At 43.4% G+C, this 27990-nt stretch overlaps 1 protein-coding gene and 1 long non-coding RNA gene across 2 annotated transcripts in view; one reads left to right on the top strand and one right to left on the bottom strand.

The window, feature by feature from the left end:
• Positions 1–5819, bottom strand: part of LOC116154919 (uncharacterized) — a 31433-nt gene extending 25614 nt beyond the window's left edge. The window contains exon 1 of the long non-coding RNA XR_004138984.2: positions 5640–5819. This is a non-coding gene — a long non-coding RNA (uncharacterized LOC116154919). The remainder of the gene's footprint in view (positions 1–5639) is intronic.
• Positions 5820–20053: 14234 nt separating this feature from the next.
• Positions 20054–24025, top strand: LYPD5 (LY6/PLAUR domain containing 5). The gene is made up of 5 exons (XM_031459217.2): positions 20054–20211; positions 21758–21886; positions 22474–22650; positions 22859–23005; positions 23230–24025. Exons 1-5 carry the CDS (start codon positions 20130–20132, stop codon positions 23487–23489), a joined length of 795 nt encoding a protein of 264 aa, XP_031315077.2. The 5' UTR covers positions 20054–20129; the 3' UTR covers positions 23490–24025.
• The last annotated feature ends 3965 nt before the right edge of the window (positions 24026–27990 follow it).

Genomic DNA, 27990 nt, shown 5'->3' with positions numbered 1-27990 from the left:
TTTGTGCATCAAAGGTAAATATAAATGTAGTAAAAAGGCAACCCTCAGAAAGGGAAAAAAATTTCAAATTATTTATCTGACAGGAGATTAATATTCAAAATATATAAAGAATTTCTACAACTCAACAACAGAAAACAAACAACCCCATTGTTAAGTGAGCAAATGAACAGATATTTCTTCCATGAAAATATACAAATGGCCAAAAAGAACATGAAAAGATGATCAATATCATTCATTATTGGGGAAATGCAAATCAAAACCACAATTAGATACCACTTCACATGCATTATGATGGCTACTATTATAAAAGAAAAAAGATAATGACAAGTGTTGGAGAGGATGTGGAGAAATTAGAACTCTTGTGCATTGCTGGTAGGAATGTAAAACGGTGCAGCTGCTGTGGAAAACAATATGGTGGTTCCTCGAAAATTTTGACATAGAATTACCCTGTAATCCAACAATCCCACTTTTAGGTATATACCCAAAAGAACTGAAAGCAAGAATTTAAATGGATATTTGTACACCAATGTTCATAGCAACATTACAATAGCCAAAGGTGGTGGAAAAAAACACATGTACACAATAGATGAGTGCATAAACAAAATGTAGTTTACACATATTATGAAATATTATTCAGCTTTAAAAAGGAGTACAATTTTAATACATGCTACCACATGGAAACCCTGAAAATATTACGCTAAATGAAATAAACCAGACACAAAATATCAAATATTGTATGATTTCACTTATATAAGGTACTTAGAACAGTCAAATTCAGAGACAGAAAGTAGAAGGTGGTTACCAGGGGCTTACAGGAGCAGAGGCTGGGGTGATGGGGAGTTACTGTTTGATAAGTACAGAGTTTCAGTTTTGGATGATGCAGAGGTTCTGGAGATGGATAGTGGTAGTGTGAATTGCTTAGTCCTACTGAGCTGAACACTTAAAAATGGTTAAAATGGTAAACATTATAATATGTATTTTAACTATAATAAGAAAAATAATGAAAGAAACATAGACTACCAATATATTTATAAAATATAAATGAAGGCTTTTATAATCCATGTGTGGGTGCATGACATCCAAGTAGAAAACAAAGTAAATAATGAATAAACTTACCTATGAAAATAGTAAAGCTCCTGTTTCAATATTCCCTTGAGCAAAGTTAAAGCAAATTAAGTGGAAAATTTTTGTTCCAACTATGAGAAACAAAATACTGAACTTAATTTTTAAAATAATATACATATGAATACATCAATGTAAAAAGAATGAGCTAAGGATAGAAATGGAGATTTAATAAAAGAGGAATAAAAAATGAATGAATGTGTACATAAAAACTGTCTAGCTTACGACAAATAAAAATGTTATAAAATATGCCATATTGGCCTTAAAACTGACACTAGCAAGTTTTTATTAAAATAATATCCATTGTACCTTAACTTTGATGTGCTATTAATCCCTAATCAATTTTGGTGGTAAATAAATCATACATAACTTTTGTAGAGAGTATGTTATATCCTTATTTAAAATAAGCATATGTTTAAGTCCAGCAATCCATCTATGTGTCTCATGTTAATGAGATAAACTAGAGTGAAAAAAGTACATTTCTATACAATTATTTCTATTAACAAGGTTTGAAAATGATCAACAACAATTATGTACAGAAAGATAAAGTATTGTATTCCAAAAAAAATTGGAAAACTTGATAGATATTTTAATTATGTAGATATAATAAATGATATTCACAAGACTTGTTTCTTTTTTAGTTGATTTTTATTGAATAAAAAGGTTCTTTAAATTCTGTGGTGTTTTACAATTTTCAAAAATTTCACACACATGACTTCATGTAATCTCATAAAAACCCTTTTGTCCTCCCTACCCCCATACTGCCCCTCCTCCCATTTCCCCACTGGTTACCACTAGTTTGTTCTCTATATCTGTGAGTCGGCTTCTTTTTGTTCACTAATTTGTGGTATTTTTTAGATTCCACACATAAGTGATGTCTTTCTCTGACTTATTTCACTTAGCATAATGCCCTCCAAGTCCATCCATGTTGCTGCAAATGGCAGATTTTCATTCTTTTTTATGGCTGGGTAGTATTCCATTGTGAATATATACCACATCTCTATCTATTCATTTGTTGATGGACACTTAGATTGCTTCTATACCTTGGCAATTGTAAGTAATGCTGCTATGAACATTGGGGTGCATGTATCTTTTTGAATTAGTGTTTTTTTTTTCAGATATATATCCAGAAGAGGAATTGCTGGGTCATATGGTAGTTCTATTTGCAGTTTTTTGAGAAACCTCCATACTGTTTTCCACAGTTGCTGCACCAATTTACATTCCCACCAACAATGTACAAAGGTTCCCTTTTCTCCACATTCTTGCCAACATTTGTTATTTGTGTTCTTTTTGATGATAGCCATTCTGACTGGTGTGATGCGATATCTCATGGTGGATTTGACTTTCATGTCCTTGATGATTTGTGATGTTGAGGCACACACATCTTTCTGTGTGCCTATTGGCCTTCTACATGTTCTCTTTGGAAAAATGTCTATTCAGTTCTTTCGCCCATTTTTTAATCAGGTTACTTGTTTTTTTGACGTTGAGTTGTATAAGCTGTTTAATACTTTGGATATTAACCCCTTATTTGCAATGATCTTCTCCCATTCAGTAGAACTGTCTTTTCATTTTGTCGATGGTTTCCTTTGTGTACAAAAGCTTTTAAGTTTAATTAGGTCCCATAAGTTTATTTTTGCTTTTGTTTTCTTTACTTTAGGAGAGAGATCTAAAAAAAAAATATTGCTGTGATTTATGTCAGTGTTCTGCCTATGTTTTCCTCTAGGAGTTTTAGAGTATCTGATCTTCCATTTAGGTCTTTAATCCATTTTGATTTTATTTTTGTATATGGTGTTAGAGAGTGTTCTAATTTCATTCTTTTACATGTCCAGGTTTCCTAGCACCACTTATTGAAGAGACAGTCTTTTCTCCTGATATTCACAAGATTTTGAGAAAAAGTTTACATACAAAACTCCTTAATTTATTGCTAATTATCAGAGAAATGCAAAGAAAAACTACAATGAGGTATCACCTCACACCAGTCAGAATAGCCATCGTTAAAAAGTCCATGAATAATAAATGCTGGAGACAGTGTGGACTTTTTAATGATGGCCACACATTACTTGTGAAATTAAAGACATTTAAGAGTTTCAGAAAATATTTCCAAGGGGAAAAAAAGAGGACTATGAAGAATAAACTATAAGAAGAGGAAAATATAACAATCACTGTGAGATGTACAGGTAGGGAAAAGTAAGAAAATTAATAGGACTAAAGCAGAGTGTTTTCATGTTCTAGAAGAATCCAGTTATAGCAGAAAAAAACTTCCTGGATTCTGTGAGATAACTCAGCTATCCAGATCTAATAATATATAAAATAATCCCAGTTTCTCTTCTATTAAATAAAAACAGTGTGTGTTGGGGGAAGTGATACAGATGTTTATGGGTGTATATACATATATACAACCTGCTAAGTGCCTGTTTCATAAATTCCTTATAAATGTGAATTGCTATACCATCTTTTCCCTTTAAGAAACACACAAAAAAAGACTTTTTTCCCAAATGTACTATAAAATCTGTTTTAGAAAAGTGACTTCCATAAAGAATTACCATTAAGCCTCAAGTGAATGATTCTATTAGATTATATCACAAGCATTTTTTCTTATTATGATGAATACACAAAATGTTTATGAGCTGTAATTCAGTTCATCATATTGATATATGAGACCAATAACTATTATACATTTAGTTTGAACAAAACTTCTAAAGATTTTCTTAATTCTAGGAGTCTATTATCACCCAGCAGTTAGGAGTCTAGATCATTTTCTTACATGGTATCATCAACCACCCATCACTTAACATATTCCTTGTCCCCAAGTTGGAGGATATTGATAAAGGATATCAGACACGGCACAGACGGCACATCCTGGCCAATAACAAAATGGACTTTGACACTGGTGTTTATTGTCTAGAGAGTCCCTGGAAAGAACCACTCACTCCCCACTCTAATCCTGAAAGCTCACAAAGCCTGTGATCTCATACAAGTTGAGGCTGAGACCAAGAAATCCCACATTCCATCTTATCTCTCTGGAAAACTCAGATCTGTGATTTCTAAATATGCAACAATTTCCACTCCTCCTCATGGTCCTTTTTAGAAACCGAGCAGCAAGAGGGAAAAAAAAGAAACCACAAGACGCTAGTATTTCTTGGAACACTGGGAGACTTAACTAAAAACAAAACCAAAAACAAAACAGAAATGAAACACCCTCCAGGGCCACATCTGCCTTATCCACACATAAACAAATGGAATTAAAGGGGAAGCTGGAATTGAGTTGACAGCAGTTCTTGGGGACAGGATTCTGGTTCCAGTGAAACATGTAGCTGGCCCCCAGGGTGAGACAGGAGGAAAGTAGGGCAAGGCATAGCCATTCAAGGAATGATAGAGCAATTAACACCCAAATGGTGGAAGATTCAATTCCCAGTAGGCCTTGAGGCTCATGATGGTAGGACATTTGACTTCTAGTAGACCTTGAGCTTCATTATATGCTCATTATGTTACTGACATGGTAAATGACACTCCCACTGGCACCGTGACAGCTTTGAGGTTGACCATAAAAGGTCAAAGAGTGGGTGGTGGCCCAATTCCTGGGAATCCCAGCCCCTTCCCCAGGGTAGTTGGAATGGTCCTCCCACTTCCTGGCACATGAAGCTACGCAGCCCATAAAAACTAGCAACACGGCACCTTGCTGCCTTTCTTGCTCCCTCCTCTTGGGAGATGCCCACACTCTGCCTACACAGTGTGTATCTACACTTTAACTTGAGCACCCAACCCCTACACATCAAGGCCTTTCTCTCATCTTCTGAAAAAGCCTACACTCTATGTAATATGTATCTCCCTAAATAAACCTACCTTTACTCAACTGTGGTCCACTCTTGAATTCTTTTCTCTATGAAGCCGGGGCACATCCCAGGGGCTCAACTGAGACCTGGGACATGGCCCTGCTCTTGCCTCACATTTGTTTTTCCTGTACCAAATGAAGTGCCCCCTTCTAGGAATTCTACTTCCTGGACTTCCCCATCATGTCTTCCCAGAAACCTGTCACGAGGACCCTTCCAGATGTAAAATTCTCATTCCAAGACTAGATCTCTGCCTTGTTGCTGGAAATGTACATTCTAGGGCTTAGTACAGGACTTCTTTTCTTGCGGTCATTTAACTTCAGCAGTCCCTAAGACAGTCTAGAGGGAACCCAGAGCACACAGCCAAAGCAAACTGAACCTACAAATAAGGCCACGCATCTCATTACCCCACCAACATATTCCCAAAGGCACACATCGTGAGGGAGACACCCCCGGGCCCTGTCACGCCATCTGTCACGCACTACTCTTCTCACATACAAGACTGAGGCTCCAGACACGACACGCCCTGAGGCGCCTGTTCGTGACAAGGACCTTCTTACCCCGAGCGCCTCCCAGTGTCACCCCACCCCACCCTCACTGCCGGTTGCGACTCGGCTCCGGTGAAGTCGCCGGAGCCCTCCCACCCTCATTCTGCACTGACTACTTCCTCGGACAGGTCCAACTCACCGCCCAGAGTCCAAGCACCTTGAAGACACCGGAAAGGGACCTAGAGAAGGAGGTTAATTTGGGCCCAGAGGCTCATGGGAAATAAGAGCCGGAAAATCCTCGGAGGCTCGGAGACAGGCGGTTCAAAGCACTCTTCCTAGGCAAACTGGCCCCACCCAGCGGAAACCTGTGCTCGGCGACTTCTGGGAAATGTAGTCCGCAGTAGGTGAAGCCCCGGAAGTTCCCAGCATGCAACTCGGCTCTGCCTATCAGAGGAAGGTTTTCCAAAGGTCGCCGGGATTTCTGGTCTTTGCTGGAGGGAGACATTTGTGTCTTGCGCGAACCTGATGGCTCATTTGTCTTTATCGTGGCCGAGGGCGAATTAAAAGGTTCTCAGCGAAAGCTGAGGAACCCATTGTGGAATCCAGAGCGGGTGGGGATGGGAATGGGGTGGGAGGTGACCAGGGACCCCTCGGTGAGCTGAGACATCGCGCGTTAAGCGGGGTACGAGAGACTGGAGCAGGGTCTGGCAGTTAAAAAAATGAGTGTGTCTTGCTTTCCGTGAGCTTGTGGGTCCGATTCGGTGTCTGGAAATCTGTGTAGAGTTGTTTATATTCATGGGGTAGTTTCTGCAAATGTGAATCTTTGTTTCCTTTGGGGTAAGGTGGTTTATGTTAGATATTATATGCCACTGTTGGAAAGCAACAATAAGTGGTCGTGAATGGTAATTGTGCCCATGGGGACCTTGAGGAGGTGTCTGTAGGACTGAGACTTGAGGTCTGTGACTTTGTATGTTTCTCTTAATGTCAGTAACTGAAGGTGACAATATTTGTGAGATATTTTTCCTGATACGCTTTTCTTTTGATTGTGAAAGTAGACCACCATCCAGCTGGGACTGAAAAACTGTACAACGTTGCCTCGTTTGGTATGTGTTAGTTTGATTATCTGACTACCAACCACTATATGTGACTGTGTGTTGTGACAGTGAGTGACAATAGTCCACAATTTTGTTACCTATAAAATAATGTTACTACATCGTCTTGGAAGAATCAAATTTAACATGCAGAAAAAGGTTTGCAACTTACCTGCCAAAAATTTGGATATTTTATAATGAATCAAAGATGGATAATTAGGTGTGGAGGACCTCTACAGTGAAATAGTGCACAGCAGTGAAAGCTACAGAATTTAACAAATACGATGAGCAACGAGTCAGAAATATACATACTGTATAATTCCATTCACAAAACTTTAAAAAGAGGCAAAATAAATGGTATTTTATGCATAAATGGTACGTAATTTAAAAAAACAGGATATGACAAAATTCAGGAATGCGGAAACTACAGGAAGGCAGGAAGATGAAGAGATAAGTTTGCAGAAGGATTCTGAGTTACTTTGTGTACTCTATTTCTTAAGTTGGATTGTATTTACATAATTGTATACTTTCAAAGTATATTCCTCATTAGTTATAAATAATTCACTTGTGATGAAATTTAAATATGTCTTGATATAGAGTTTGAAGGGAACTGTGTGCATTTGTATATGAATTGTATGAACATGGAGAAAGTTATGGGATATGTATGCCAGATTTTTAACATTGTTCTACACAAGGAGAGTGCAGGGGCTTGTGAAAGTAGGTACAGAGGAGAAACTGGTAAGTGATGTAAGAAAAATGCCTGTTAAAAGTTTAAAATAAAATACATACATACATCTCTGTTATTTACATGTGTATGCATTAGAAGATACTAAGAAATACTCAAAATCATTATCACAAGGTAGTAGGCTTTCAGGTATTTTCTCTTGGTATTTTTATGCCCTGCTTGAAATTTTGACAAAGTGTATTTTGTGTAATGTAAGTATGGCCACCCCTGCTTTCTTCTCTATTCATCCATCAATCCATCTTTCCTTTTATCCATACATCCATCTGTCGACGGAAATCATCACTAAGCCACCTATACTTGGAATAGAAAAGAGTCATTTGAGCCAAACTCAGAACTATAGCCCAGCAGACAGCCTCTCATGTAGCTCCAAGGATCTACTCCGGAGAAGCAAACAGTGACACTGGGCGCAGCCCTTGTGAGTGGGCTAAGTTTCAGTCATGCAGAGAGGCGTGGGAGTAGGACTGTGGGCCTGAGATGGAGCTGGCAAAATGGAGTCAGTGTGGTTGACTCACACACACACTTTACCTGTTTCACTTTCCACCCCACCACTTGCCTCCCACTCTGGTAACCACCATTCTGTTCTCTGTAACTACATGTTTGGTTAGATTTGGTTGGATTTGTTCATGATTTTGTTTTTTGCTTGGTTTTTATATTCCACATATGAGTGAAATCATACAGCATTTGTTTTTTCTCTGACTTATTTCACCTAGCATGATGCCCTCTAAGTCCATCCATGTTGCTGCAAATGACAAAATTTCATTCTTATGGTTGAGTAATATATATATATATATATATATATATATATATATATATATATATATATATATGCCACATCTTCTTTATCCATTCATCTGTTGACGGACACACGTTGCTTCCATACCTTGGCAATTTTAAATAATGTTGCTGTGAACACTGGGGTGCATGTATCTTTTCAAATTAGTGTTTTTGTTTTTTTTCAGATTTATTCCCAGAATGGAATATAGAGATTTAACACCTTTTAAATGTTGAATTATTATCTAACTGTCCAGTATAACTTTCTGTGATGCTGATAATGTTTTATTTATATCTATGTTGTCCAATATAGTAATGACTAGTCACACTGGCTACTGAGGATTTGAAATGTGACTAGACTGACTAAGTAACTGACTATTAAATTTTACTTAATTTTAATAACTTTAAATAGCCACAAATAGCTACCATATTGGTCAACTGAGAGTAACAATTCCTCAAAAGATGAACACTGAGGTTGGTTTCAGTTCTTCAGTATTACAGACATGGCTTCAGTTAGCATTACTATATCCACACCTTTTCCCTTCAAGTCAGCATTTTTGTAAGCTGTATTCTTAAATGTAAAAATGCTCATTGATTAGGGGTTTGTTTTCAGACATTGTAATAGTTACTAATTCAACTCAATTGTAAAAAGGTTGTTGTCCTTACAAATAGCTACCTATGAGAGTTCTCATTTCTGCCACATTCTCAACAATACTGTATACTATGTACATGTTTTTTAAATTTGATAAGTGAAAATGTAGTATGTCATTTTTTTCTGTTATCAGTTTTTTGCCTCAGCTCACAATGGTAAGCCTTACCAGGAAACGGCACTAGGGGGACATTGCAGAAGGAGGAGATAGGACTTTGGGGAGCTCCCCAACCCCCAATCAACAAACAGTAAATCAAGCCCTGATTTGTTGCAATTGTCAGTTCCCATGGTGTGAACAGTCCTGGTCATGGCCAATTTCTAGCTACCAATGTGGTATTCCTGCAGGTGGGGTTGGGAAGAGATGGACAGTAGTATACCATGATACAGTATTTCCACCATACAGATGCAATAGACATAATCTCAAGAGGATAGTTAATAATTAGGAAGTAACATGTTGGATATTTATTACCTTAGTTTTCTAAATGTATTCACTTTGTTGTAAGTCTACATAATTTTTAAATACAGTCAGCCCTCCATATCCACCCATTCGGCATCACTGGATTCAACCGTTAATCCAAAATATTTTTTAAAATTCCAGAAATTTCCAAAAAGTAAAATGAATTTGCTGCAAGTAGTAACTATTTACATAGAATTTACATTGTATTAAGTACAAGTAATCTACAGATGATTTAAAGTATAAGGAAGGATGCACATAGGTTACATGCAAATACTACACCGTTTTGTGTAAGGGACTTAAGCATCCTCAGCACTAATCCCAGGTGGGAGCCCTGGAACCCCAGTGGATACCATCTCAAATTTTGTGAGAATCTGCCGCTAGGAACTGCCTCCAGAACAAAGCTACATCTATCTACAGCCATTTAATCGCTCGCGCGCGCGCGCGCGCGCACGCACACAAGCATACCCACCTCTAAGGCCTTCAGGTGCAGGCGCCTGCGCAATGCTAGCAACGACTACAACTCCCAGAAACCCCCGAGGCTGGTGGTTCCATGGACCTTGGGATTCCTGTGTCTCCTGCTTTTCCAGCTCTGGACTACATTTCCCATAGGCCACTGGGCCCAAACAACCTGGAATTTCCCAAGTGTCCCTACAGCATCCTAGTGGTTTTGGGGCTCCGCGTGTGAGCAGGTCCAGTGGAAGGACAAATCGATGCAGAGCGAAGCGGAGAGAAATTTGGAAACTCGGAGCCCAGCCGGCGGCCACTGGCGGGAGGGAAGCGCTCCAGGAGAACGCAAGCTGCTGAAGGAATTGCTGGTGTGACAGATGTGACGGGGAGGGGTGGTCAAAACAGGTCAGGGTGTCTCCTGGACAGGTGCAACGGAGAGTCAGGTATGGGACACGACGTTTCCATGATGGTGAGGGACAGACATGGTGTAGGGGTTGTGTGTGAACATCGTGTGCATGGTAGAGCCACATCTTTCACTGTGTGAAAGATGATGTTGCATTTGCATGACTGCGCACATGACAGGACTGGGATGTCCTGTGACGGATGGAGTGTGTGTGTGTAAGTGTTTGTAAAAGAGGGCGTCTGGGCACACGAAATGGCCAGTGTATGTCTCTGTGACTGTATGTAGAATGCGTTGCATGTGCTTATCTGGTGCTCAGGGCGGATCTGGAGTGTTTCTCCACGACTGTGTGACAAACTGTATGTGTGTGTGCACCAGAGAGAAGACAGCACTTTCTGCACGACAGGATCAGGCTGAATCTGTGACTGTGATGGAACCGTGTTTTTGTGTATCATGAGCAGGGGTGTGAACGTGTTGTGTGATGTGTGACAGGTCTGGGGTGTAGCTCTGTGATTATGTGGTACAAGTGTGTATGTATGACCATCAATGCCTGCGACATGTCAGCATATAGCTCTGTGACTATGTGTGACAAGTATTGTGTGTGTTTGTTGAGTGGTACGTTTGTTGCGTGGTACGTTTGTTGGGGGCGCTGCTTAGTATTATGTTTGCTCTTTCTTTTTAAAAAATAGACACTCTTAATCTGAAGAAGTAAGTTCACTTCAATTCGTTTGCTAAGAGTTTTCATTATTATTATTATTTTATTATTATTGTTGTTATTGTTATTGTTATTATTATTATTATTTCTGCTGATTTGTCATCAAATGTCTTTTCTGTATCCTCTAATATGACCGTAAAGTTCTTCTTTATTTTGATAACATGGTAAGAATACATTGGTTGTTTGAATGTTAAACCAACCTTATATTTTTGGAATAAGCCAACTACAGCATGATGTAAGATCCTTTTTGTAAATTGTTGTATACTTCTGTTAATACTTTGTTAGTAGCTTGACTTATATTGCCAGCATGTACTGGGAAACTTGGGCTGAGATATTAGTATAAAATTGATCCTCAGCTTGGAGTGCCAGGATGTTTGGAGAAATCATCAAGGAAATTTCTGGAGGATTTTAACATCCATTCATGTCTTGAAGAATTTTTACAGATGACCCTAAATTTAACATAAGGAGACAAGCCACCATGAATTTCAGTAGCAAAAACAACAAACAACATAAATAGAACACCAAGAAATTTAGGTATTACATTTATTGCGTACAGAATGTAACATAAGTTCAAAAGAAAGAAAAGTAAAAAGGATGAAAATTATAGGCTTTGTCCAACTTGGGAAGTTAGAAAACAAAGAATACCAGAGTGAATAACAAAAAAAAGTGTCAAAGCAAGTAATAAGCATAAATTAAGTAGAAAACACTGATGCAACAGAGAGGCTAAACACCAATAACTGATTATTTAAAGTGAGTATTTGACACCCCAATGTTCACAGCAGCACTACTTATAATAGCCAAGATATGGAAACAACCGAAATGTCCATGGACAGATGACTGGATAAAGAAGTTGTGGTATATTTATATAATGGTATACTACTTAGCCATAAAAAATAAAATAATGCCATATGCAACAACATGGATGGACCTGGAGATCATCATTCTAAGTGTAGTAAGCCAGAAAGAGAAAGACAAATACTATATGATATCACTTATATGTAGAATCTAAAAACATGGTACAAATGAACTTATTTACAAAACAGAAACAGACTCACAGACACAGAAAACAAACTTATGGTTACCAAAGGGGAAAGGAGGGGAGGGATAAATTAGGAGTTTGGGATTAGCAGATACACACTACTATACATAAAATAGAAAAACAACAAGGACCTATTGTATAGCACAGGGTTATCTTGTAATAACCTATAATGGAAAGGAATCTGAATATATAGATATTCTACATATAGATATATATCTGAATCCCTTTGCTGTACACTTGAAACTAACACAACATTGTAAAACAACTATACTTCAATTTTAAAAAAAAATTTTAAAAATTGCCTGCAGAGAGGGAAGAGGAGAGTCACATTGAGGAAAGATCCCTTGCCTACTCCAGGATTTATATTTAGAAGTGAAGCAAAATGATATCTGTCACTGGATTTTAGTGATTCAACCCAGATAGGTAGACAGGGCAAAAATAACCATGAATTATTCCCCTCCCTTCTGTCCACACAGTTTGTTAGTGCCCTTCCACACTGACTGAGCAAGCCTGGTGACTTGATGGCCAGGGACATTAGCAAACATAACTTTGCAGAGCAAAGGCATGAAAATCACTTGCTTACTGGAGGTTGTCCTTTTTCGCTGCCCATTGGAATTTTGCCATTCCCATGGGGAGGAGAACTGAGGCCTGACTGGCTAGCAGTCTTGTGAGTGAGACCAGCCTAGATCATCTAGCCACCATCCAACCCATCAGCTGACCACAGACACGTGAGAGAGCCCAACAGTGACCAGTCAAATCAGCCCATACCAGAAGAACAACCCGGGAGACACAGAATCAGGAGATACATAAAATACTTGTTGTTTTAAACCACTAAGTTCTGTCTGTTGCTTGTTGTGCAGCAGAAGCTAACTGACGCAGGAGGAGGTAGTATAGCTCAGTGGTAGAGTGAATACTTAGCATGCACGAGGTCCTGGGTTCAATCCCAGTGCCTCCATTAATAAATAAATAAATAAGCCTAATTACCGCCCTCCCCCCCCCCAAAACTTGTGGATAGAAATCCAGGGATCAAGAGAGACTCTTCTGAGTGTTCTTCCCAACACTATCTGAGATCCCCTAGTCCTTCACCCCACCAGTGTAGACCATGAGTGAGTGTATACATTGGTGTGGCCAGAACATGGCCAAGTTTTCCCTGAAGTTCAGCCATTTCTGCTCCTACAGTGACACCATATGATCCCTGCCCCCTCCCATCCATTCCTGGAGACCCCAGTCTCTTTAGTTCTCAGAAACCTGGAAGGTCAAAAAGGTCAGGGCTCCCAGAGTACAGCAAATCTTGCCCTCCCCCACATCCAAAAGGAGCAAAAGAAACTCAGGGAGAAGGAGGGATTCTTTTAAGGAGACACATTAAATGCAGGGTAGAGCCTGGCTCTCCTGGCCCACAAATGATGACCTTCCAACAACACCTGCCATCTTGATTTGCCTGTCCCTGATCCCAATCATCCACTGAGATGGTCTTAAAACCCACTCCTATCTAACTCCCAAGTCCTGCTACTTCTGGCTGTGGATCTCTTCCTAGAAGCCTTCTGACTTCTTTGTCATGAGCCAGTCCTCCCATCCCTCTCCCACATCTGCCTCATCTGTGTGTGGCTTTCCAGTGTCACCATGTACAGTTGTTTGTGTTGGGGACTGCACAAGAGCACTACACCTAAGGGAGTACCATTCACATCATGGACATCTTTATTATTTTGAAAACAAATTTTTGGAAATGTTTGTGTATATTGTTATTCTTTTGCTGACTTCAAAGTGATTTATAATTTATTGCAACCACTTTCCAGCAGATGGCAGTAAAGTGTCTTGTTCCAACAGAGTTGGTAGCACCCATTCATCTTCCACTTACAAAGGAAAAGTCTGAAAATGGAAAGACTTTGTCGATCTCATAGCATCTAAAATAGCCCATGCTTCTAAACAAAGAACTACTTTTCCACCCAATATACAGAGAATCTTAAAAAAAAAATCCCTATTGGTATCTGTGCTTTGGCTGCAGTCAGTGTTTCATATTGCAGTTCATATTTCTACAAATTATTTACTGCACCAGACCAGAATTATTGAATTCCAAATTTAAATGCATATGTCTTTTCACTTGGCATAAATCACTATATAATAACCAACATCCAATTACCATTAGTAATACACAAAGAACGTAGGTGGGTGGAAATTAAAGAGTATTACACAATAGTCTGTTAATTATATTATTATAGCAGTGTTTATTATTGCTTTAGAAATTGCAACAGTATAAAAATTAACAATTATTTAAATTTAATGACTTGTTACCTGCATATTATTTTAAGATGTTAAAATTCTTAAAAGAAAAAAACTAACTCTATTTGACACTATCAAGAAGGAAAAATAATCAGGATCAGAAAGTGGAAAACTATTACAGAATTAACTGGTTCACTGAATACATTTTGTGAAAAATAAGGTGGCACGGGGAAAAATTTTCCACAGATGTTATTTCAGGTGAATATAGATGAATCCAGACCCATTAATGATTGGCATGAATTTACCTCCTACCTCCATGTAAACCATGAAGGAAAAATTTCAAGAAATGAGTGGAAGAGGAGAAAAATGAAAATGAAGAATCCTTTAATTCAATATGGTTTTTGCATCTTTAATTCAATTCAGGTACCCAGCCATCTAATTTGAATATTAGAGTCTTAAATCTAAACTCAACATTTGAATGTTACGATATCAAACTCAAATTTAAACTCTTTAAAATTATTCCCTTTAAATAAGAATGTTTAACTTCCAAAAGACAATATGGTAGACAGAAATGTTGTTTCACCATATCGTTCCAATTGGGAAATAAATGATCAGATTCGGGTAAGCTTATTTCATCTCAAAGATTCCTGTAACCCATCTTTATGTCAAACTCTGGAGACTGGAAAAAAAATACACTAAAAAAGAGAATGAGTAGAGTGTGGCAGATGCTGTGATCTGCCACCAAGAACTGCTTAGGAACGAAGGATTTCTCTCAGCTGATGCCCCCTTGAAGATTGCCTCAGCTGCTGAGAGCCCCACACACCAGAGCTTCCTGGGGTGGACTGAGTCCTCTATTGGGACTGCATCACAGCCCTGCTTCTCCTGGACCTGCACCCTTTGCTTCCCTTCCACACCTTGGGTCCCACTGTCCTTAGCACTAATCTCTGCCTCAGTCTTGCCTCCCAAGGGGCCACACACAAACTGGTAGCCTTGATCACATATTTAAAAACAAGAAAGTGAAGGGCACATCCACAATAGTTTGCAGTATTCAAAGTTAGGATCTGATTTAGTATACACCCAAAAGAATTGAAAACAAGGTCCCAAACAGACATCTGTACACCAATGTTCACTGCAGCCTTATTCACAATGGCCGAGAGGTGGAAGCAATCCAAGTGCACTTCGATGGGTGAATGGATAAAGCAAATGCAGTATATAAATATGATGGAATATTATTCAACCTTTAAAAAGAAAGGAAATTCTTATACATGCTACAACATGGATGAACCATGTGGATATGATATTAAATGAAATAAGCCAGTCCTAACAAGATAAACACTGTACGATTCCACCTATACGAAGTATCTAGAGTAGTCAAATTCATAGAAACACAAAGTAGAATGGTGGATGCTCAGGTTAGTGGGGAGAGGGTATGAGAAGATGTTGTTTAATGGGTCTAAAGTTTCAGTTTTGCAGGACGAAAAAGGTCGAAAGATTGGTCACACAACAATATAAACATACTTAACACTACTAAACTGTAAAAAAAAAAAAGTAAATCTGATCTGAAAAAGAAATATTGATGTGGCAGGCAGAGTTTACATGAAAATAAAAGAAAATACTGGCACACAATACACACAATTCAGTTTTTTGGCAAGTCAGTGACTAGAGTTCCAGAAGAAAACTCCCCAGTTCTAATAACGTATCAAAGAACATTTATGCAGAATATAAAGATTGTCAGCAAGTGATGTCACACACTATTTTAGGAGATGACATTTTAAAAAAACACAAATCATTACAATTATATCATGTTAAGGATTAGTGGAATCATTTCGAATAAGGTAAGGAATACTAAGTAACTCTTAATTGTTTTGGCTACAAAAGCCTGTTTGTAGTTAAAAGCCAGTTAACAGTTCTTGCTAGGTAGGTGAATTTCCAGATTGCACCTGTTCGTATGTGTAAGCGCTTCGGGGACTTTTGTCCAGTAGAGGATACACACCAACACAGATGATGCCTGCGTTTAGTAAACTGCTGAAACAAATCAAATCTGGGGGAAAAATCATTTGAGAAGCCAGGGCTTTGTAAATGTGCATGGGAATGGAAAAGTTCATGGGGACTTATGGAATACAACCAAAGATCCTTGACAATTGTTCAAAGCATTCAACCCACCCATGTGGATGCTCCAACAACAGGCAGTTGAAGACATCCACACAGATGCTCCAGTAGGTGGTTGGAGTTGGGCAGAGACTGGGTAACACCTCCTGATCTGCCTCCTTTCTCTCTTCTTGGAAGAGCTAATCCTTCTTCTGCCCATTCTTTAAACCGAGTAACGAATAATGCAGCAAAAAGTTCTTTCTATACCACTGAATTTTTAAACATTATTCAAGCACTCCACAACCACTCTCCAGCTTCTAATAAATGAGTGTATTGAAAATACATTTATTGAAAATAGACTTGAAACTATTCAACATGCAAAGAGAAAGTGGATTTGGTGACATGAACACACTAAGAATTCAATTCAAGGTAGCAAGTGGCACCCTTTTAGAAATTGTTCATGATGTTCCTAAAGATTGGTACCTTAGAACATAAGCCAAAGTTACCTTTTGAAAATCACCTACACTGAAATGGTGTTTTCAGTAAAATTAATATTTTGAGAAAACAAATGCAAGAATCCAATTCAAGATTTGGTTAAGAGCACCGAAGCTGGGAAGAATAACGCAAGATTAGCGATATGTTAAAAATTGCCAAGTCCAGGTGATGGGTGCACTATTCTCTGCGTGTTTGTGTGTGTTTGACAATTTTTGAAAAGTTTGAAAAGTAGCACCTTAATGGCCACCACAAAACACCCTCAGTTTTCCCCAGTCTCTCAAATAATTAATCACTTAATTGCCAGTTTAATTACTAAAAAGTGATTACCAAAAAAAAAAAAAAAAAAAAAAGAAGAACCTCTGGGTTCATAGGGAACTCAGAGTTCATCCTCTGTAGATGCAGGAGCCCTGCCAAGATCTCTAGACCTAGATCACTGGGTCTCCACGTGATTACCCTTGATGAAATAAAATTCCTATTTTATGGCAAGATAAGAAAAATCTAAACATAAAAATTCTCTCTGCCCATTTGGGCATCCTCCTTTCCCCTTAGTGTATATTGTACATCTGCATTAACCAGACCTCCTTAGGAGATAACTTCCTTCTTCAACGTGTAAAGGATCATGAAGCCCCAGGACTTGCTCTGTACCTGCAGATCAGGGTTGTGTAAACTGTCAATCTGTCATTCTGTTATGGAAATGACAGGCCAGCCAAGAAACAAGCACCACTCGGAGGGTTGGAATACTCAGATTTATTACGCCGGCGGGCTCAGAGGGGCTTCTGCTCCGAAGCTCTGAGCACCTCCAAGACGTGCACATGAGGTTTTATAGGGTTAATTACAAGTATGGGGCTATTAGCCAATAAGGTTCAAACAACAAAAAGCAAGGAATCAGTACACTGGAGCTTATCAGTTTGGAACAGATCATGTTACTGACACTTATAGAGCTTGGATTTACGAGTTAGCTTGTTAGCCCAGTAAACTGACACTAAACTTCAGATTTACGAGTTAGCCCAGCAGAATTCACATCAGTAATCCGACACTTGTTACACTTAGATTTGTGACTTAGCTTGTTAGCCCAGCTGGGCTTTTCCTTCACATTTTGACAGCTACCCCTTTGTCTCAAAAACGTATATAACTGTGCTTTAACCTCTGATGGGTGGAAACAGTCCTCCGAGCTTTCGGAAAGACTGTCTCCTGAGTTATAATCCTCGGGTTGGCTTGAATACAATTTTTCATTTATTTCTTAGATGGACTACTGATTAATTTTTTTTGTCAACAACCTCCTGCAGTGGGGAGCTGCCCACCTGATATCTCACAGCATCCTAAGGGATCTGAAGGTGGCCAGAGTTAAAATCACACAGACACAACCACACACTAACACAGCCACTTACACTCTCACACACACACACTCCCACACTGGTTGCCCAACTCAAACTCTGAAACTGTGAAGCTCTGTGGACACCTCCAATGCCTCCACCTTTCAAAGGGGCTTCAGAAAACCCAGCCTCCTCCCCTGGCCAGTCTCTACTCTCTAGGGGCCCTTAGCTCCACCCTGCCCCTGAGGGACCAGCCCCTGACAGAGAGCCTGGGGCAGAGATGGGAGAAACAGGAAGAATAATTTAGATACAAAACAGGTTTGGGTAACTGGGGTCTGCTGGGAGGAGCAGGGATTTGGCAAGAGTGGGTCCAGGACTCTGGTGAGTGTCCACAGTGCCTGGGTGTTTGCTGTCAAGGGAAAATTGCACTGAGAAAAGTTAAACAGGCACAGCAGACTTTATTCAAGACTATGGCAATAGAAGAAAGAAACTAAACTCAACTCCGCTGAAACAAAAGATGGGAGGGGCTTTCAGCGCTGGATGGGCTCGTGGGAAAGTGCCAGAGACAGAGGGGAGATTGATCCATGGGAGTAGATAGCACACTGACCTGCTCCTGAGTTTGCAAATGTTTTTGTCTGTGATCTGGCCATCTGTGTTTGCTAATTGCTGTGTATTCAAGTTCAACTCCTACCCTCTCACAGAGCCCGAGGGACAGGGCTTCTATATTCCTTGATGATATCTCAAAGGGATGGCTCCAGGTCCCTAACAAAGTCATTCCTGGGTTGTATAACTGGCAAGAGCCAGGAGAAGATTTACCTCCATTTCAAAGGAACAGAGGAAGAATTTGCAGTGACACGTGTTCCCAAGTAACTGTTCTAAGAAAAGGGAGGTCGCGGACCCAGTCAGGAAGAAATCCATGTAAAGTTTCGGTGAGCTCAGGGGACTCTTAAGGCTGCGCTGGTCACTGCCATTATGTCGCCTCTGCCCATCCAAACGGCCTCTGCACCTGCCTGGTGCTCCTCCAAGCCGCGAGAAGCAAGGCAGATTAGGAGGTACCGACCTGGGGTCTCTGCCCTGGCTCCCACCGCCTGCAGGGACATCCATGTGGACCAGTGTCTGAGTGTCCATGTGGGTTTGTCTGTGTCTTTAGGGGACAGTGTATCCCTCTGGTTGTCTGCCTGTGTCTCATCTCCTCCAATGTTTTTGTTTGGTTGGGTTTGGGGTTTTTTTTGGGGTGGGGGCGATAATTAGGTTTATTTATTTATTTAATGGAGGTACTGAGGATTGAACCCAGGACCTTGTGCATGCTAGACATGCACTCCACCACTGAGCTATACTCTCCCCCTCCTCCCCCAATGTTTTTTAATTCATTCATTTAAGAATCTAATACACACTTATTAAGCACCTTCTGTGGGCATGGCCCGTTCATCAAGTCTGGGTTTGTTTACCTTTGCATTTGTCCACACCAGGTCTGTCTGTCTTTCTGCATCCCATGTGTAACTGCCTCTCCAGGTGTCTCTATCTCCCTGTCACTCTCTTTCTGCCTCTCTGTTTGCTTGTAAGTTTCATCAATTCACTCATTCATACATCACCAACATCCCCTGAGGCCTCTGAGGAGTTCACAGCCTGATGGAAGAGACAGACACTAGCCCAACCCAGGGTGACCAAGGCTGGGAGACAGGGAGGTGCTTGAGGCTGAGGGTGGGCGGATGATTGAGGTGGGGAGAGTCAGAGAAGTCTTCAGGAAGGAGGTGATGTTTGTGTCTCTGGGCCTGGAGACGTGGTCCCATTTAGGTGGTGTGTGCTGGGGCAGAAGAAGAGGAGAGAAATCAAGAGACCACATGTGCCAACCTCAGACTAGAACAGTGTGGGGAACAGGGTAGAAAGAGCCTGCAAAACACAAATCCCCCCCCCCCAAATTAAGGGTTCCAGGCCCCTAGCTCCCTGCTCCTTCAGACACAGGATCCAGGGCTCCAGCCTCTCCTTCCTCAGACCCAGGATCCAGGCCCCCAGCCCCTCTTCCCTCAGACCCAGGATCCAGAGCCCCAGCCCCTCCTCCCTCAAACCCAGGACACAACACAACCCCATCGTGATTATCTAGGAGGAGACCAGCCCAAGCGAGGGAGGGAGGGCGGGGGTGGAGGAATCCTGGCCAGGCTGGGTAGCCGGCATGCCTGGGGCTTGGCTGGGAGAACGAGCCTGGCAGAAATCAGAGCAAGAGGAGCTGTCCTCGGTGTCTCCATTCAGCTCCACAATCTGGCAATGGGAGTCCCCAGAACCGTCCAGCTGTGCCTCTTTGGGATTGTTCTCTGCCTGACAGGTGTCCAGACTTTTGAGTCCAATGGTAAGAAGGGCAGTTGGGTGGGGGGACGTAGGATTCTCCTGGGTCTGAAGGAGGAGGGGCTGGGGCCTGGATCCTGGGTCTGAGGGAGGAGGGGCTGGGGGCCTGGATCCTGGGTCTTGGTAGGAAGAGGCCTGGAGACCGTGTCCTCTCCATTTCTCATTCCCTCCTCCATTCTTCCGATATCACTGATTTCCTCTATTGTCTCTCGTCCACCACCCCAGCCTTTCCCATCCTCCTTGCCCACGCCCCCATTCAAAGGTTCTTCTGGAGAATCATGGAGGCTCCCTCCAGAACTGGCGGGGAACCTTAGCCTCATCCTTGGGCAACCCCCTCCCCCAGTTTGGGTCAAGACAGGGACATATTCATATCAGGACTGAAGCAAGTACAAAGACAGGGAATTCAAGAGGCCGGAAGGAGGCTACGCCTGCTCCCAGTGATTGTGTATGTGTGTGTGTGCGCTCATTCACAGAAGAGAATTTGATTTCTGTTTGTGTCTAAGTGTTAGCATGTCCTGTGGGTCTCTGCGCTTGTGTGTGCTTCTCTGTATCAAGTTTTGGTGTCTGCGTGTTTGAACAAATGCTTTTATGGGTCTGTTTATCTCTGAGCCTCGGTTTCTTTGTAAAAGAGATGTGTGTATCAATTTGCATATCTGTTTCTCTTTGTGTCTGTGCATCTCTGTGATTGGCAGGCGTGTATTTCTCTCCGTGTACCTATGTTTGGGTGCTTTGATGTGTGTGTCTGTCTCTCTGTGTATCTGTGTCACGCGTCTCTGTGTATCCCGCATATGAATACAATTTTAAGTTGTCTATTTTTGTGGGTCTCTTTTTGGTGGATCTCTCACTTCACCTAATTGTGGTCTCTCATTTTATTTGTGAGTCTGTGATTCTTGGGTCTGTATCTGTCTCTCTCTGGGTATGACTTCCTCTGTTTCTGGGTCTGTGTGTTGTGACTGTTTCTGTATCCATATGTTTTTCTGCCTGTGATTGTGATTTTGCTTGTGTGAGATGCTGTGCCTTAGTTTGGGGGAGTTCTACTGGAGGGTCTGTATGGTACTTATTTTGTGTGGCCTGTTTGTGTATCTGTTCTGTGTGTGTATTGCTGGGGCTGTGTGTGTATTTGTATATGAGATTGCACATCCCACTGACTGTATTAAAGTGTCTGTTTTCAACTGGTGGCCTTTTGGTGCTGCTGGACATGGTGAGATTAGTTGGGAGAGGGACAAACAGAGCAGAAGTGAATCACTTCCTCCTTTATCAAAATCTCAGTGGGCTTCCAGAGAGGGTGGAGATCTGGAACAGCCTAGGGGGAAAGAACTGGACTGACAGGTGCAGAGGTCATTACTGTGTCAAGAGGTAGACACAGCCATGACCAGCCACAGCATCCTGTGAGAACCACCCTGCTTAACTCAAGGCAATAAGGCCTGTCTCCCCTCAGAGCAGAAGAACCTGGCCCGTGTGACTGTCACCTGCAGGGTGGAGCCCTGAGTTCCTGGCACAGGCTCATCTCTGGCCTGCTCCTCTCACCCCACCCCTGCTCCTCTCCCCAGGGTCCCAAGCCCTGCAATGCTACAGTTTTCAGCACATCTACTTTGGGCCCTTTGACCTCAGTGGCACGAAATTCCTCAACATCTCCTGTCTCCACGGATGCTCTGAGGCTGTCTTGTCTCTGAACACAGGTGAGGGGCAAGAAGCGCAGAAAAGGGAGGGCTGTGAGACAGGGACAAGGATGAAAGATGCGGGGAGGGAGAGGAGTCAGGGGGCTGGGGGGTGGAATTGGGTAGAAGAGGAGGGGAAAGATAAGGCTAGAGATAGGGAGGTGGAGGGAGGAGAAGGGAGAGAGAGAAAAGGGGATGAGGGCAGGAGATGGGAGGAGGAGACAGTGGGAGGCCAGGAAGGGGAGGTGGGAGAGGGCAGAAAGGAAGCCGGGAGGGAGAGATGAGGCAGAGAGGGTTGGTGATGAGAGGGAGGGGAAGAGGCGAGGGGAGGAGCTGTAGGGGAAAGCGGAGTTTGAGAGGGAGGGAGAAAGCGATGGAAGGGAAGGGCAGGGCAGGAAGGAGAAGTGGGGCTGTGTGAGAGAGGAGAGCCCAGGAGGAGTTGGAGGAGAAGGAGGAGGGGAGGAGGAGAAGGCGGAAGAGAGAGGAGAGAGAGATTAGAGACCGGAGGGAGAGAGGTGGAGAGGTAAGACAGGAGGGGGCGTGGGAGAGGAGGAGAGGGCTGGGGAGGAGAAGGCAGCGCACCAGACCCCATCCCCTCCTGCCCCCAGGGTACCGCGCCGCAGTGACCCTGGTACAGAAGGGGTGCTGGACAGGCCCGCCTACGGGCCAGATGCAGTGGAACGACAAGGCGCTGCCGCCCGACTACTCCGTGGTGCGCGGCTGTGGGACCGACTTCTGTAACGCGCACCTCTTGACCCACGACTCCCTCCCCAATCTGAGTCCAGGTGTGCGAGGGGGCGGGGCTGGGCGTGGGGCGGGACCAACCGGGCTGGGAGGGGCCCAGGCCCAGGCGGGAGGGGCGTGGCTTCCGCCGGGCTCCTCCCGTAGGCCCGCTAGGATTCCAGCCCCTACTTGGAGCCAGGCAGTGCGCACGCAACCCGCACGACCGTACCTGAGGACCATTATCTGAGTGTACGTCTCCACTCTTGCCAGCGCCCAACCCACCCACGCTCAGCGGCATCGAGTGCTACGCCTGCGTGGGGATCCATCCAGAGGACTGCACCCCGGAGAAATCCCGACGGGTCCAGTGTCACCAGGACCAAAGCGTCTGCTTCCAGGGCAATGGCCAAATGACCGCTGGTGAGGACCTGGGATTGTAGGAAAGCCTGGGCAACCGGTGTGGAGACAGGGCAGGCCTGACAGGGAGACGTGGCTCCGGTCTGAAGGAGGAGGCATGGCCCTATTCTAAAGAGGGAGACTGGAAGGTGATCTAAGGGCCCAGTCGTGACCCTGGCCTCTGAGATGGAGGTTCAGGTGCAGCTGCCTCCCTCGATTCTGACCCCTCCCCACTGCTCTACCCCCAGGCAATCTCTCAGTCCCTGTGTACATCAGAACCTGCCAGCGGCCCTCCTGTACCATCAAGGGCACCACCAGCCCGTGGACCAACATCGACCTCCAGGGCTCCTGCTGTGAGGGGCATCTCTGCAACAAGGACTCCGTGAGCCAGTCCTTCACCAGTCCCTCGGCCACCGCCCCTCCCCGGGCGCCCCACCTCCTGCTCCTGCTCCTCACGGTCCCCCTAATGGTTGGCACTCTGAGAGGGCCCCTCGGGCTCTCCTCATAGACAGCCCCTCCAGCCTCTCCACAGGCAGGATGCTGGGGGCAGGGCACACGCACCCCGTTCTCACTGCCCAGTCCCTGGAATGTTGCACTCCTGTCTGTCTCTTTCTTCCTCCTACTTTCCCACCAATGCCCAGTCCTTACCTGGTCAGCAGGCCTAGGAGAAATTTGGCAGAGTCCCCAGCATCCCAGAGTGGGAAGAAACAGCCACATCCCACCCTGCATGAAGAGCAGACCTGATCGTAGATATCACTTGCTCAGCACCAAGCCCTGGTTCCTCAAAACCCATTTCCTGTGCTCTCTCTCCAGAGCCTAGGACCAGCTCCAGCAAGGAGCTACGATGATGTCTTTATTAGTATCATCAGGGGAGCCTCAAGAAGCAGTATATCCAGTATATTCTAGAAGTTCAGAGCCCAGACCTTGGAGCTAGGCTGCATAGATTCCAACCCTAGTTCTACTTGCCTGTGGGTGACCTTGGGCAAGATCCTTAACCTCTCTGAGACTATGTTTCCTCATCTGTCAGGCAGGGGTGAAAATAAAACTTACCATAATGACAAGAACTACTTCAGAGTGGTTGTGATCAGGATTTAATGGGATGAATATGGAGTCCCAGGGACACAAAAGTCACCCAAGTAGCCAACTGCCTTAATCCCCATGTTACAGATGAGGAAATCAGAGGTGAAGGCATTTGTTTGAGCTCATATATCCAGTAAATGGGGAACCTGGAGTGTGACTTCAAGCCCTATGAACTGCTAGGCAACTCCACCTCCCAGACACATGAGTGTTGATTAAACTGACAGAAAAACACTGGAGGCAAAGCTGAACCAGGCAAAATTCTCCAACCAATGGAGATCAGGGAAGACTTCCTGGAGGAAGCAACCTTAAGCAAAATCCTAAAGGATAAAGAGGAAATGGCAAAGAGAAGGAGGAGGAAGGGCATTCTGGGTCAAGGAGAAAGCCTGGACAAAGAGCTGGAGGTAGGAAGGGACCCAGGGTGTGCAGGACACTTACACAAGCAAGTGAGCTTCATAGACATGGAATCCTCCAGCACATCCTCTGTGCACGTGCTTTACAGTGTCCTTTCCCATCATTTCCCCCCAACTTAATCCTCCCAATGACCCGGTGAGGTAAACAAGAAAGGGCGCTGCATCCCCGTTTTGCAGACAAGTTGCCCAAGGCACAGGAAGAGAGAGTGATTTTCCAAGTAAGTGCCATAGCAAGGATGGACTTCCACATCTTCAACTCTATTCTGCCAGGCAGCTTTGTGGGGAGGAGGGCATCTCAGAAACGCTGCTACATGCCTGTGAGGACAAGGAGAGGGGCTCTAGGTGTCCCTACAGCCTGACAAAGATGGGGAAGCTGAATGTCATTATTCGTACATTTGTCCCAACTACTGAGCACCTACTGTGTGCCAGACACTGTTCCAGTTGCTGGGCCTACAGCAGTAAACAAAACAGGCAAAAGTGCCCACCGTCTAGGAAATAGCCTTTCTAGTGGGGAAAGCTGACTTTGAATTTGATTGCAAATGTGGTTCAAAGCTACAGTGGTCTGTCTGATGTGTCCACTTGGTTAGGCTACAGTCCCAGTTATTTATTCAAATGCTAATCTCACTGTTGCTGTGAATGGTTTTTGGAGGTGGGATGAAAGTCCATGATCAGTTGACTTTAACTAAGGGAGATTATCCAAGATCATCTGGCCAGGGGCTGATTCAGCCAGTTCAAACACCTTAAGAGCAGAGCTGAGGCCTCCCTGCAAAAGAAATCCACCTGTAGACAGTAGCTTCAGCCCATGACCAACAGTTCCAGCCTGTCCTTCCTGACAGCCTGCCCTTCCTGACAGTCTGCCCTATGATTTTGAACTTGCCTGGCAGCCCCCCAAAATCACATAAGCCAATTCCTTGCAATCAATCTCTTAATATATATCTCCCACTAGTTCTGTTGTTCGATTCCAGAGTGATACAGAATCCATTGGAGGATTTACACCAGGCGGATAGATAGATAGATAGATAGATAGATAGATAGATAGATAGATAGATAAATAGATAGATATGCTACTCTGATTAGGGGTTGGGGCATCGGGGGTGACTTCACTGAGGACGAAGCCTGTGCTGGGTCCTGAAGGGTGAGTAGGAGGTCACCAGGTGGACAGAGTAGGGAAGAGCATTCCAGGCAGGAGGGCCACCCCACAACAAGGTCTCAGAAAACATTTGTTAAATGGCAGAGAGACAGCAGGACAGAAGCAGGAACAAATAAGCGACAGAGGGAGCTACAGGGAAGGACAGTCAGCAAACATTTATAACCTCTTCTTCTGAACTGGGTGATGCCAGGGACCCAGCAATGAGTCAGACCCAACCCAGCCCTCCTGGCCTGGAAAGAGACAGTCCCAAACCTGGAGGCTCATGGCTGATGAATCACAAAGCACGAAGGTCTAAGGGAACTCCAAAGAGGTAGACCAGAGAAGGCTCTTGATGAGAATGGATCTCTGAGAAGACTCCTAAATGACAAGCAGGAATTGGCAAAGGAGCAGGAGGAAGGGCATTCCAGGTAGGAAGGACTGTATGCATCAGGGCGGGGCGTGGTCTGTGTACAAAGTGAGAAAAGAAGATGAGGATGGAGAGGATGGCAGCACCCCTGAGGGGCTTAAAATGTCAGATGAGGATAAAGTTTCCAGAACTTACCCTGCAGCCAATGGAGATCCACAGAAGGGCTTCAAGCAGGGGAGAAGCATGGTCAAAGCCAGCTGTCCCTGTGATCCTGCAGGGGACCCACGGCAGGGAAAGAGGCAGCAAGACCAGGAAGAGGTTGGTGATGGGGTCTCTCATTCACGGTTTCCAGGGTCAGAGGTCATTTAGTGTTGAAGGGCTCAGAGGGAGAAGGAAGAACCAAGAAAACAGAATGTGTCAGGGCTGAGGAGTAAAATTCCTGACGAGTGAGGAGACTGGTTTCCTCTAGAGGTTGGGAAGGGGGATGTGGTCACAAAAGAACACACAGGAAGATTCTGGGGAGTGGCAGTTTTCTCTCTCGGTGTGTGGTGATTTCATGGAGGTTCACAAATATAGTCACTTGTCCAATATATAGCTCTATAGTTATGCACTCTCTGCACGCATGGTATATTTCATACCAAAAAAATTACTAATGCCAACAGTAAAGTCAAGGCTAGAGCCCAGGTCTTGGGACTCTCCGAGTGTGGCTTTTTAATCTTTGGTGACAGAGATCAGAATACTGGCTACCTCTGGTGTATCAACTGGGAGAGGGCACAGGAGAACCTCTTGTGACAATGAAGGTGCTCAATGGCTTGCTTGAGGTAATGGTCACACGTGTCTATACACAGGTAGGACAGCATCAAGCTGTACTCCTAAGAACTGTGAACTTTACAATGTATGAGCCAAACCCCAACAAAAAGAAACAAAATACAAAATACGACATATAATTAAGTGATATCATGTCTGGGATTTGCATGAAAATAACATAGGAAATGAGAAAGTGGGAGGAGGCACAGGTGAGATGCAATTAACCATGAGCTGGTATTTGTTATATGGGTACATGGAGGTTTATTGTATTCTTCAGTGCACTTCTGTTTGTTTGAAGTTTTCCATGATAATAATATGTATACAAATGTATGTATGCATGAATAGATAGATGATAGACAGAACACATACCTGTTGAACCCAACAACCCAGGCACTCCCTCCCTTCAGAATTCAGATGCCTGCCTTCTCTCGGTGATCCAGATGGTCCAATGCCTGGATCATGCACACACTGTCCCTTTCCTAACATTCTGCTGCCCTCCCCGGATTAATGGAAATGGGAGCCTGAGTCAGGACCAAGGACAGATCCACAGCACTGGGTCTCAGAACCACAGACAGCAACTCAACTCCTATAGGTGGGACAAAGGAAATGAGGAAATGACATCCTTCCCATTTCCAGGACAGTATGGAACAGGGTGAGAGGGTAGAGTTGAAGGAGAACCAATCAGTACTATTGAATAAGAGCATTCCTTCAACAAACAGCCAGTGAGCATCTCCGATGCGCCAGGCACTGTTCTGAATGCTGGGAATGGCAAGATCCCTGTCCTGAACAATTAGAAAAACAAGAAAACAGGATCATTTGAGTAGTCCTGAGTGCCATGATAAAGACAAAGCAATGAAATATGATATAGGGTTATTTATGAGGTGGGAGGAGACCATTTTTGAAGAGGTGGTCAAGGAGGAGACCGTATCAAGCAGCAAATGGATGAAGGAAAGGCATGATCCATGAGTAGACTGGAGGTAAAAGCACACAGGCTGAGGAGAAAGCAGGCACCAAGACCCTGAGGCAGGAAAGGGCAAGGCGTGTTTGAGGAGCAGCAAGAAGGCCAATGTGGGGGAGCAAAGTAAATGGAGGGGAAAGTGGCAGGAGGGGTTTGGGCAAGATAGTAGTAGACCAAGACACACCAAGAGCAAGAGATAAAGAGTGATAGGAAAATATGAAAGACAAGCAGAGACTGAAAGAGTCAAGAAAGACTAAG

Source organism: Camelus dromedarius, chromosome 9 (assembly GCF_036321535.1).
Source record: "Camelus dromedarius isolate mCamDro1 chromosome 9, mCamDro1.pat, whole genome shotgun sequence".
In the NCBI taxonomy this organism is placed as follows: Eukaryota; Metazoa; Chordata; class Mammalia; order Artiodactyla; family Camelidae; genus Camelus; species Camelus dromedarius.
Note: the sequence above shows the minus strand (reverse complement) of the source record. Positions and strands in the feature narration are given on the sequence as shown.

Coding starts and splice junctions, on each gene's coding strand:
- LYPD5 (XM_031459217.2), top strand. CDS start 20,130: ATGGGAGTCCCCAGAACCGTCCAGCTGTGCCTCTTTGGGATTGTTCTC. Junction 20,212..21,757: donor CCAGACTTTTGAGTCCAATG/GTAAGAAGGGCA, acceptor TCCTCTCCCCAG/GGTCCCAAGCCCTGCAATGC. Junction 22,651..22,858: donor CCTCCCCAATCTGAGTCCAG/GTGTGCGAGGGG, acceptor CACTCTTGCCAG/CGCCCAACCCACCCACGCTC.